Source organism: Mandrillus leucophaeus, unplaced genomic scaffold (assembly GCF_000951045.1).
Source record: "Mandrillus leucophaeus isolate KB7577 unplaced genomic scaffold, Mleu.le_1.0 Scaffold123, whole genome shotgun sequence".
NCBI classification, from domain to species: domain Eukaryota; kingdom Metazoa; phylum Chordata; class Mammalia; order Primates; family Cercopithecidae; genus Mandrillus; species Mandrillus leucophaeus.
Window position 1 is genome coordinate 4,244,465 of NW_012100654.1, and position 11,948 is coordinate 4,256,412.

The window sequence follows — 11,948 nt, forward strand, 5'->3', positions numbered from 1 at the left end:
CCCACCTTGGCCTCCCAGAGTGCTGGGATTACAGGCATGAGCCACCACGCCCAGCCAGAATTTTTTTTTTTTTTTTTTGGCTCATCAGCTATGCTTAGTGTTTAGTGTATTTTATGTGTGGTCCAAGACTATTCTCCTACCAGTGTGGTCCAGGAAAGCCAAAAGATTGGACACTCTGATATAGACAATGACGGATGGGCACCGAGACCAAGGAAGTCACTGGCTGCACAATGTTCTTTGTAGGAATACCAGAAACCTATGAGCCATAGAGTGGTGTTTGCTCACTTTGGGCCCCAGATAGCAGGCACTGGATGAGGGCCAGGCTAGCTATAGGAAGGACAGTGTGAGGGGGTGGACAGAGAGGAGAGTCAGGAGTAGGTGGAGAGGCATCGAAACTGACGCCATCAGTGTGAATTCTAAATAGTGTATTTATTGCATGCCTTCTCCACGCAGGTGCTTGTCCTGGTAGGGGTGGGGCGTCAGGGAGCAAAAGCAGACATGGTTCTGCCTTTAAAAGCTTAAACAGGGTGATGGATATTAACAACAAATTTTAATCGTGATAAATGCTACAAAGGGAAAGGGCAGTGTGTGGAAAAGCCTCTAACAGTATAGAGGAGTGATGATCAGGGAAGGTTTCCTGTAGGAAGTGACATCTATAAGATGAATAGGAATAAACTAAAGGAGAGGAGCGTTCCAGCCTGAGGTAACATGTGCAGAGGTTTGAGGTGGGAAGAAATATTTCAGGAGCGGAGCAGTGATCAGTGTGGCAAGACATTTAAGGGTGAGGAGAAGAAAGACAGGAGAGGAGGGTGAAGGGGTAGGGCAGGGAGGGTATGTCCCAAAGGACATTGCAGACTGCTTTAATCTTTATTCTAAGAGCAAGGAGAAATTATTGACAGGTTTGAAGCAGGCCAGCAACCAGCTCGGAGGTGCGTTTTGAAACGCTCACCACTCTGGCTGCCGTGTGGAGAATGGATTAGGAGACTAGACAGGCTGCGGGCAGACCACCAGGAAGACAGTGCAGCATTCAGGGGCCTAGAGGGGGAGCTGAAACCAGGCAGAGGTGGAGAGAAATGGACACATTTGGGAGAAGAACTAAATGTGAAGAATAGAACTGGAGGCATTTGGTATGGTGGTTTCCTCTCTGTGAGCTGTTCACGTAAGATTCATGGAAACATGCTTCTGTGACTGAAAGGGTCTCCTGGGTCATCTGGACTCAGGGTGTGGCAGGCTATGGCATAAATCAGTGGTTTGGTAACCAGCTTTTGTAAATAACTAAATCAGAATAGAATGGAATAAAATATCAGAGTCTTAACATATTTAGTAAGGGTAAGTTCATACACTTCTTTATGGATGTGTGCATATTATACTGAGTTGTAGGGTAAGATATATCTCTTACCATGGGCCATGGACTACAATGTTTGAAAGTCACTGTATTTCAGCCTCGTGCTGGATAAGGGAGGGAGGGAGGCAGTAGCACAGAAGGATTCACCAGTGCTTCTTGTCAGTGGGTCGTTCCCAGGGGGTTTACAGAGTGTGAGGACCACGTCACCTCCCTTTGAGATCCCCCGGTGGTACACCAGACTCATCATAGATGCTTACAGAGCGTTGGGAATTGGACATGACAGCTGGCTGCGGGGTATATGAGGAGGGTGCCAGGTCTTACAGGGAGGGCCTTGTCCCACTACTTCTTGCCTTTCAGAAACAGCATTGCGGCTTCTGCTGTCTGCGCCTTCAACCTCAGTGCTATCTCCCAGGCTTTCAATGGCCCATTTCGCTACCAGGAGAACCCCAGGGCTGCCTGGCTCCCCATCGCCAACCCCATCCCCAATTTCCAGGTACAGAATCTCCTCCTGTTTCCCTGTCTTCACTCACTGCCTTTCCCCCAGATTACCAGCCACAAGCTGATTCCCAACTGCTTAGCAAAGACAGACATCAGCTCCGTTCCTGCCAGTCCATGCCCATCTCTGGGATCCACAATGGTTTCCTGATGGTATTAGCCTGTACCACTGTGAGGGAGAAAGGGAGAGTGGGTGAGGGGCAGGGCGAGGAAGCATGGTCGGAGCCATCTCTAAATGTGAGCCCATACCTCCAGGGAGGCAGGGAAGTGGGACCTCAGCTCTCCACAGTGTAGAGGACCAGGAAAGCACTACACAAGCTGTCTGGCTGGAATTTGGGGATATTAGCCAGAGCTTTCTCGCAGTGTGTTCAACATGGCTACTAATTCCCAGCCGTGGGTAGTGTTAGCATGCCCCATCCTGTAATGGAGAAGGGGAAAGAACGAGGGGGCAGAGGAGGCTGCTGATGGTTGACTTTCATGTTCACCCAGCTTCCCACCCAGGGCATGGGATGGAGCAGGGAAAGACCTCAAGCTTTGCAGTCCTACCATCCTGACCCCGATCTAGCCTATCTCTTTCTGACCTTGGACAAAAAAAGTCATCCAACCTCCTTCAGTCTGTTTTTCCTTATCTGGAACTAGGGATAATACCGTAAGAGATAACACCTCACAGATAATGTCTGAAGGTTCATATGCCTGGAATGTAGGAGATGCTTGGTAAAAAGTGGTTGGCTTCCAGCTTTGGTTTAGAAATCATAAGGACTTTGAGCTGGCAAGGACACAGCAGAGGGACAGCAGGGCTTGGCCCAAGGTAGGAGGGGGCACCTGCAGCAACAGCATAAAAATCACCAGACACTCGTCCACACTCAAATTATCCGTTTTTAGATAGTCCAGTCCTCTTTGCTCTTCTCCTTCCTCTTCCCCAAACCTGGCAGGATCCTCCTTCCCCTTCTCCCCAGCCTCCTGTTCTTAGTTCCCAAAGAAGAGGCATCCCACCCTGGAAAGGGTGCAGGACGCCCAGCAGGGATGCTGGGGGTGGGGGATGCTGGAGAATCAGCGTCCGCTGCTGCGGCCACCTGGGTTGCCAGGAGGAGGGAGCCGGCGGGGGATGGCGGCAGCCCCGGTGGCCGGGCGCGTGTGACCTGCCTCCCCGCGGCAGTGTGGCACCCTGCCTGAGACCGGTCCCAACGAGAACCTGACGGAGCGCAGCCTGCAGGACGCGCAACGCCTCTTCCTGATGAGCGAGGCCGTGCAGCCGGTGACACCCGAGCCCTGTGTCACCCAGGACAGCGTGCGCTTCTCACACCTCGTGGTGGACCTGGTGCAGGCTAAAGACACGCTCTACCATGTACTCTACATTGGCACCGGTGAGCCGGCCCGGCCCAGCCTGGACTGCAGGTCGGGGGTGGGTTGAGGTTGAGGGTTGGGGCAGGGCTGCAAGCTTCCAGGGCCTTCAAGGCCACCTTGGTCTGGCTCTCCCTCTCTCCCAGAGTCGGGCACCATCCTGAAGGCGTTGTCCACGGCGAGCCGCAGCGTCCGCGGTTGCTACCTGGAGGAGCTGCACGTGCTGCCCCCTGGGCGCCGCGAGCCCCTGCGCAGCCTGCGCATCCTGCACAGCGCCCGCGCGCTCTTCGTGGGCCTGAGCGACGGCGTCCTGCGGGTCCCACTGGAGAGGTGCGCCGCCTACCGCAGCCAGGGGTAAGCCGGGACGGGGGCGAATCCCGAGGCCCCCACTGCGGAGGCGGTGCTTAAGAGGCGGGGCTTTGGACCCGGGAGACCTGGGGTCGGTCCCTGCAGTCTCCACTAGTGTGCCTTAGGACGAGTCACTCCACCTCTCTGAACCTTGGTTCTCTCCTCGTAAAACATCTTGCAGGGTTTTTGTGAGGGTTAATTGAGATAATCTCCTCCAGGTACTGACCTGGAGGAAGTGTGTGCTTAGGGAATTTTGGTGGGTGGCTGTTTTTATCTCTGTTGTCACATAGCTAGGGTCAGTCAACCATCTCTAGCCCACTTGATTTATTCTCAGTCCCTTCAGTACAGAGAGGTCTTTATCTTTGAAGCCACAGCACTTATTGCCCGGATATGGGGCAGATGGAGATGGTGCTTTAAGTCAGCCCCACGTTTTTGCTCCTCTTCCTTCCTTCCTTAGAAGAAGTAAAAAGGGCTGCTGTAGGTAGGGCAGGGGTGAGGCGCTACGTGGCGGGGTTGCCCTGGCTTCGCACTGCTTCTGAACTTGGTTCTTCACACCATCGCTTCAAGCGGACTCACAGATTTGACAACTGTGGCATCAATGTTTAAGGGGGAAATCAAAGCCTATTCCAAAGCCAAATGGAAATGTAGCCCAGACTCCTACCACCCGAGGCTCTCCCAGGCTGCATCGCCTCATTTTCATGATACTCAGAAGCTGGCATCGCCACAGCCATGCAAGCTTCTGTGGCCTTTGCAACTGAGAGTCCTGGCTATGCCATCTGTCCTCAAGATTCGGAAGACAAATGGTATCCATGATACAGGGCTGTTCTTCAGCTCCAGTGGGGTGTGCTAGGAGCTGGGCAGAGGCCCGTGGGGCCAGGAGGAGTTGGATGGTTTTGGTGAGGCAGCCAAGGAGGGGGGGTCTCAGGGCAGACACTCCAGCTCCTTTCAGCCCCAACACAGGGCTCCATCAACAAGACACCACACACTTACTAAGCCCTACCATATTCTGGGCGCTTTGTAAGACTGTTGGTGTGAGAGAAGGCAAGAGAAATAATCCCCAAACACTGACTTCTCTCAGATCTCCAGATATCTGGGTGGGAAGAGAACCTCGGCCTATATCAGACATGTGGGGAGAGATGGTCGGGTATGGCGGGAAGGACTCCAGTGGTGGAACCAGACACACCTGGGGCTCCATCTCAGCTCCATCATCTACTCACTATATGATCTTGAACAACTGAATCTTTTTGAGCTTCGGCTCTCTCATCAGGAAAACGGGGAGACATTTGATGGAACAAATGATGTTTAACGCAGGCAGAGTTGTAAGGATTGGGACTGGTATTCATGAAGTGCCCAGTCCAGTGAATCACAGGTGGTAGCTGGTATCTTTATTACTTTTTCATCTCCCCAAATGCATTTAGGAGCCCTCCAGCCTCCTAGGCCCTCTGGAGTCTTGCTGAATATAGACAGGACAACTTGACAATGAATCACAGGTTTTCACACATGGCTTGTTCTCCGAGAGGTTGTAAATCCTTAAAGGCAAACCCAGTGGCCCAGTACTTTTTATACTCCACCAGCGAGCCCCACCCAGCCCAAGGCACAACGTGGCCTTCCACACATGACTGATCCTTCAGTTGACTGATTGTTTGGTTTGAGAGGAGTTTGGTGCAGGAGAAACATGGGGAATGGCACTGGAAACTAGATTGAGGCCAACTGAGAAGGCCAAGGGAGGATTTTGACTTGAATCCTGTGACTGTGAGCACTGGAGTGGTCCTAGAGCAGTGGAGTGCAGTCATGGGCTGTGTGAAAAGATCAACCAGACAGTGGTGAACAGCACTGTCATATAGCAAGTGGATGCCAGGTTAGGGGCTAGTATGAGTCTAAGCCAGATCTGAAGGAATGGGGCCTGTAGTGGATGGGAGGAAGGAAAGGCGCTGGGATGTTCAGCTCCAGTGGGGTGTGCTAGGGCGGCCTGTGCTCACATTCTGCAGAGAGGGGCTGGGGAGGTTGCATAGTGTGCCCGTTGCACTCCTGCCCTGGAGCAAGGCAGAAAGAGGTCAGTTTGGAGTTTGGTGCTTTCATCCTATTTGGTTTCCTGACTTTGGGATAGGAGCCCTTGATGTGTATAGTGAAAACCCTGCTAAAAAACTATAGGTGAATCCAAAAAGTATGAAATGCAAGGTCACATTATCGGAAGATTAGTAAAATGGCTACAGCAAGTACACACAGTCACCAAGCTGTGCACTCCAGGAGTCTGGGAGCCAATTGCCACAATATATTAGAATTTTCACTGTTGTGGGATGTGTTGTCACAAGGTTTTACTGTGTCCTAGGATAGACATTTCATGCTTTTTCCCTCATTCCTTCCAAAACCGGCAGGAAGATGAGGGTGGGTAAGCAGAGGCCTCTTCAGGCTCTCTCCTCTGCCCAGGATCCAGGGGCGTATCTCCAACTGCCTCTTTTCACTCAGGAGAATCTCATTCCCATGGGGCACCACGGAGACCTGGCCTGGCCAGAGAGAGACCAGTGCTCCCACGAGGAGGAGCCCGGGGAATAAACTGCTGACTGGCTCTGCAAAGCGGGTGTTTTATGCATGAACCACCCCTTTCCTCCTTCCAGCATGCCCTTCACCCTGCCTTTGAGAGGGATCCTCTACCCCCAACTCACTCACAGATCTCCCCTGGCTGCCCCATGAGCGCAGGGAAGGCCCACTCTCAGCCATTTTTTGCTCACAAGCTCCAGAGATACCTTTTTCACCCTGGACAGCTCCCACTGTGAGACTATTGCACCACAGTGCAGGAATTCGCCTGCCTGCAACTTCCACCATCCATCTGTCCCGCAAGCCCATGGAATGAACCTGTTCCTTTTTGTAATGGCTGCTTGAGACACTGTAGTAAAAAAAAAAAAAAAAAAAAAAAAAAAAAAGACAGACATGGTGATATATTATTGGTCTGATGGCTCCTTCATGAAAAGAACTCTAAACTGCCACCCATTTCTACAGTCAGAGACACACTCTAAGTCTCTTATCCTTGGAGCTTTCATTTTTCCTAAGAGCGTTCCCTGCTCTGTAAGCTTTGAAGTGGCCTTTGGCCAAAAGCAGCAAATGTGGTTCCACTTGAGCCAAAGAGGCAGTTATCCCTTTTTATTCACAAGAAGAGAGCTCGGGCACTGGCCCCAAGAAGTCTCAAGCGTCCCCTCAGGCTGCCAGGGAAGGTGCAGGGCAGGCGTGTCCATGGAGAATCTGGTATCTTCTTCTCTGGGACTTAATTGAGGGCAGGGGAAGCTGAAGGGGTGAGAGGGCTTGGAGAAAGGAGGCTGGAGCCAGCATCTACTCCATGTTTTTCTTCTTTCCTATTCTGCCATGGTTTGGAAAGACAAGACACTTCATCCCTTGGCTTGGGAATCTTGACAAAAGTGGCCCCTGGCACAGCAGTTCTTGACCATGGGTACTCAGCAGAGTTACCTGGGGCCGGGGGGTATTTAGAAGATTCCAGTGCCTGGGCCTATTCCAGTCCAAAAAGCCAAACTACAGGTGGGTGGGCTTTTTGTTTTGTTTGCTTGCACTTTTTAAAGGGTGCCCAGGATATCCTAATTTGCAGTCAAGACTGGGAACTCCTTCTGCAATACTGGTTAGGCTCTAGGTGGAAGAAGGAGCAAGAGGCAAACTGCGTTTCTCCAGAATCTTCTGCATTTGTCTTATATAGGCTGATTCAGGTTTTCTGCCCTTACCCATTTTCTCTGCTGGCAGACGTTGGTTTTTTGATGGATAGAATATTGTTTATTATTATTGTTAGTCACTAGCTATGGCTAATTCTTTTTTCCAGTTTATTTGTGTCACTTCTAAATTCCACATCCCCTGCCTCTAGAGGTTGATACCCCTTTTTGAGGGCTGAAGGAAATAAATTCAGGAGTGGGCTTTACTGAGTTCTCATTGGTTGAATTTGCTAGCACTCCTCTTGATCCCAATGTCAGCCAGTAAGCAGAGTCTCAAAACCAAGGTTGCTGGGACTACTTGTGTACATGTGTTGCATGCAGTCCGATGATGTCCAGTTTGATGGACTCTGCTGATAAAACACCCTCAAATCAAACCATTGATCCCAGACGAAAATATGACCACATTTATCTTGTATAAGTTACTGAAATTGCCCTTGAGTGAATAAACTGGAAACAGATTCCTGAGCAACAGTTGAGTATTCTGGATTCCTGGGTGGGCCAGAGTATACTCACCGGACTCCCATGATTGCCTCGCTTATATGAGGTCATGGGTTGGTCCCGAGCAGCGGATAGTACTGTCTTCTTTGCCCTCCTTTGGTGACAAGGAGAAGCCCCACCCTCTTCTTTGTATAATTAACCTCATTTTTCTCTGGGGCCTGGCAGGATTTATTGAACTCACTGAAAGTTAAGAATTCACCTGACAGGTGACTCTCCCTGAAGCTTCAAGAGATAAGAAAAATTCTACCCCTGAGGAGCCAAAAGCGGCAACTCTTAGCTCTTTTCTTGTTTGTTTGTTTTTGGTGTATCTCTTTAGCCCTAGGCATCTTTGTTCCCTTTGTCCAATGGGACGATCCCTCTGCAAACTCACAGAATGGTGTGAAACTCCCCACCAGGCTCCATCTTCTTTGTAGTCCAGTACCTCCTTCTCCAAAGCCTCTTCTGTTTTCCAGTCTCCAATTTCTGAGCCCCTGCTTAGTGCTCTCTCCAGACCCTCTTCAGCAGACTGGCTCAGAACGGGGTGGAAGCTGGGGACAGGAGCCAGAGGGATCGAGGTATCTCTCCAGGATTGGCAGTGGGCTGAGTGTTGGAGGGACCCTCCTTTTGGCACCAGGATTGGCTACTCTCTGTACTTAGCAATGGATAGCAAAGCCGGATTCCATAATCGCCATAGACTTTTTCTCCCCTTTGGAGTCCTACTAGTGGAGGTTAGATTTTTCTGTTAAAAAATTACACGAAGACATCAAAAGGAGAAAAGGAAGAAAGGAGCTCTGGACTATGAGAAGTGGAGGCATTTGGGGCATGCAACAGTGTGTGAACCAGTATCATTCTGGGGCCACTGTAGAGAGTCAGGGTTGAGGAATCGAGAACTAGGATGTGACCTCCTATAGCTTGAGCTCATTCTCACGATGCTAAACCACTGGACTCTGATTCCTGCCACTAAGCAGCACAAGCATGTGGGTGCTCCAGGTGACCATGGACAGTATCCAGGTGTCTGCTGATCCTGTGCTGTGTTTTGAGGGATGGGCTCATATTCAGTGTGTGAAATCAGACACAACCTCCCATGGGAGGCAGAAGTATGAGGGGGAAAGCGTGGTCAAAAGCTTAGGTCTGGACCCAGCTCCACCACCTCTGATCTGTGTGATCTCAGGAAAATACTTATCCCTTTGCCTTTGTACAATGAAAAGTCTGTGTAGGGGATCCCAGTGGTTCTCAGCCTGACTCCCATTAGAATCACCCAGGGAGTTCTTAAACACTACTTCGCCCCCAGAGAGTGTTGATTGGGGTGGGCTCAGGTATTGGTATGTTTTGAAAGCTCCTCAGGTGATTCTAATGTGCAGCCAGGGTTGAGAATGGCTGGATTAAACCATCTGTAAGGCTTTTTCCACCTATAATGTTTTATGACTCTATGATCATAGCATGTGTCAGGGAGGCACTTCCTCTTTGGGTTCCTGGTAACCACATCTGCCCCTGTGGCTGTGGGTGAGGAGTATGGGGCACCCATATTTGGGGAAAGCAGTGCCATCTCTTTTAAATGTGCAGTCTCTGGAGGATGAGGGTTTGAGTCCTGGGTCAGGTCACTGGGTTTCCCCCAGATAACATGGGGATAGTAACAGTACCTACTTCATTGGGGTGCTGGATTTAAATTAATTCATGCTTATAAAGTGCTTAAAATGATGCCTTACACACAGTAAAGGCTCAATGAACTTCATTATTATCATGGAAGACAAATGGATGGAAAGTGGTGCCCAGAGGGGAGTGTTCAGGTGTGTTCCTGAGATACAGGTGAGACTGGGAAGCCAGTGGGCTTGAGTCCCAGGACGTCTGTCTGGCAGGGCATGCCTGGGGGCCCGGGACCCGTACTGTGGCTGGGACGGGAAGCAGCAACGTTGCAGCACGCTCGAGGACAGCTCCAACATGAGCCTCTGGACCCAGAACATCACCGCCTGTCCTGTGAGAATCCCTTTGTGTCTTCCCATCTCAGACCCCTCCTTCAATTCAGGCTATGACTCCCCACCAATATTCCCCCAATCCCCTGAGATCTTGTGACTTCCCTGCCCTTGCCTTGGGTAATAGGGGTACTGTCCCCCATGCGTGTCTGCAGGTGCGGAATGTGACACGGGATGGGGGCTTTGGCCCTTGGTCACCATGGCAACCATGTGAGCACTTAGATGGGGACAACTCAGGCTCTTGCTTGTGTCGAGCCCGATCCTGCGACTCCCCTCGACCCCGCTGTGGGGGCCTTGACTGCCTGGGGCCAGCCATCCACATCGCCAACTGCTCTAGGTATGTGAGGACAGGGCTTGCATGGTATCTGCCTTGGACCAGGATGGGGAGAACTAGGGAAATGGGGCCCCCTCACTCAGGTGTTTGCACTAAGGGACAGAAACCACTTCAGGGCTGTGCTGGGGACTGGATAGGTGGCTAATATCTGAGGCAGGAAACCTGAGCCCTGAGCGAGTTTCCACGCTAATGAGAGATAAGTTTCTATCTCTTGGTGGCTCTTGATGCAAAGAGGAATGCTGGGCAGACATGGAGGTCACTCCCAGACAAAGGTGAGCCTCAGTAAGTCTCATCCCAAACATGAGGGACAGCATGGGATGGTGGCAAGTCAAGCAAACCTGGTGCCAATCCCGGATTACCACCGTCTGGAGGTGTGGCCGTGGCCTAGCTACCTAACCACTCTGAGTTTCTCTCAGTGAGGGTTATAGTACCCACCCAAGAGTTGTTGAGAGAGTTAAATGAGATGAGGCATATACAGAGCTTTCACAGTGCCTGGTACCTGGGGACTTCATAAAATAACTAAGCCATAATTTCAGGCACTTTTTTTTTTTTTTTTTTTTTTTGAGACAGCATCTCACTCTGTTGACCTGGCTGGAGTGAAGTGGTGTGATCATGGCTCACTGTAATTTCCTGCCTCAACCTCCTGATTAGCTGAGACTACAGGTGCCCACACCACACCCAGCTAATTTTTGAAATTTTTTTGTAGAAACAGGAGTCTCACTATATTGTCTAGGTTGGTCTCGAACTCCTGGCTTCAAGTGTTCCTCCCACCTCAGCCTACCAAAGCTCTGGGATTATAGGCATGAGCCACCACACCCAGCCTTGGACACTCTTAAAACAACTATTTCATACACATTATTAATGTAGTCCTCACAGCAACCTCATGGGGGTAGGAATGCAATCATTATCCTTACTTTAAAATTAAGAGTACTATGAGGCACAGAAGGTTCTGGTAACTTGCCCAGGGTTTCACAGCCAGCAAGTGGTAGAGCCCAGATTTGAAAATTGGAGTCAGAGTAGGCATGAGTGCATAGTGTCTGAGGCTGGAGCAAAGCGTATGCAGTGTAGTACAGGGGACAGAGTGTGGGTTTCGGTGCAAGGATTGTGACCAGCCAGCAAGGCTGAAAGGGAGTCTGCAGACTGGAAAGGGGACTAAGACCTTCTTCTCTAAAGTCTGCCCTTTTGTCCCCTGTGAGTAGGGGCCATGTCCTATCTCTGCGTCCTTAGTCCTGAGCACAACCTGATATATAGAAGAAGGCTCTCAATACATGTCTGAAGGAGGAACAAATGAACAGATGGATGAGCGAGTCTGCCTGAGATGACCTGTTTAGGAGAAGATATTTCTATGTCATTGTCCAGCTCTTTCTGACAGCAATAGAAAATACATCGGCCCAGAGATAGACTAGATCTAAGAAGCTAGGGCTCAGAGGGGCATCTGTCTCTATCCCCTCCCACCCCGCCAGGAATGGGGCGTGGACCCCGTGGTCATCGTGGGCGCTGTGCAGCACGTCCTGTGGCATCGGCTTCCAGGTCCGCCAGCGAAGTTGCAGCAACCCTGCTCCACGCCACGGGGGCCGCATCTGCGTGGGCAAGAGCCGGGAGGAGCGGTGAGGGAGAACGCGCTTGCTCTGAGGTCCCAGACTTTCCCGGCCCCCCAGAAAGCGGCCTGGATTCACCTCGTGATTCCGGGGACTCTCGTCCTTTCCGGTCTTGCATTCCCAGGGATCTCTTGTCAGGGAAGGGGGTCCCCCTCCTTGGATTGACGCCTCTCCCCCGACCCCAGGTTCTGTAACGAGAACACGCCTTGCCCGGTGCCCATCTTCTGGGCTTCCTGGGGCTCCTGGAGCAAGTGCAGCAGCAACTGTGGAGGCGGCGTGCAGTCGCGGCGTCGGGCCTGCGAGAACGGCAACTCCTGCCTGGGCTGCGGC

At 51.3% G+C, this 11,948-nt stretch overlaps 1 protein-coding gene across 1 annotated transcript in view; it reads left to right on the forward strand.

Annotated features, from left to right (window-relative positions):
- Positions 1-11,948, forward strand: part of SEMA5B (sema domain, seven thrombospondin repeats (type 1 and type 1-like), transmembrane domain (TM) and short cytoplasmic domain, (semaphorin) 5B) — a 69,342-nt gene that overhangs the window by 53,417 nt on the left and 3,977 nt on the right. Inside the window, 7 exon segments of the mRNA XM_011971616.1 lie at positions 1,703-1,838; positions 2,997-3,204; positions 3,328-3,535; positions 9,573-9,690; positions 9,842-10,023; positions 11,484-11,627; positions 11,804-11,946. Of these exon segments, the coding sequence (XP_011827006.1) occupies positions 1,703-1,838; positions 2,997-3,204; positions 3,328-3,535; positions 9,573-9,690; positions 9,842-10,023; positions 11,484-11,627; positions 11,804-11,946 (1,139 nt within the window).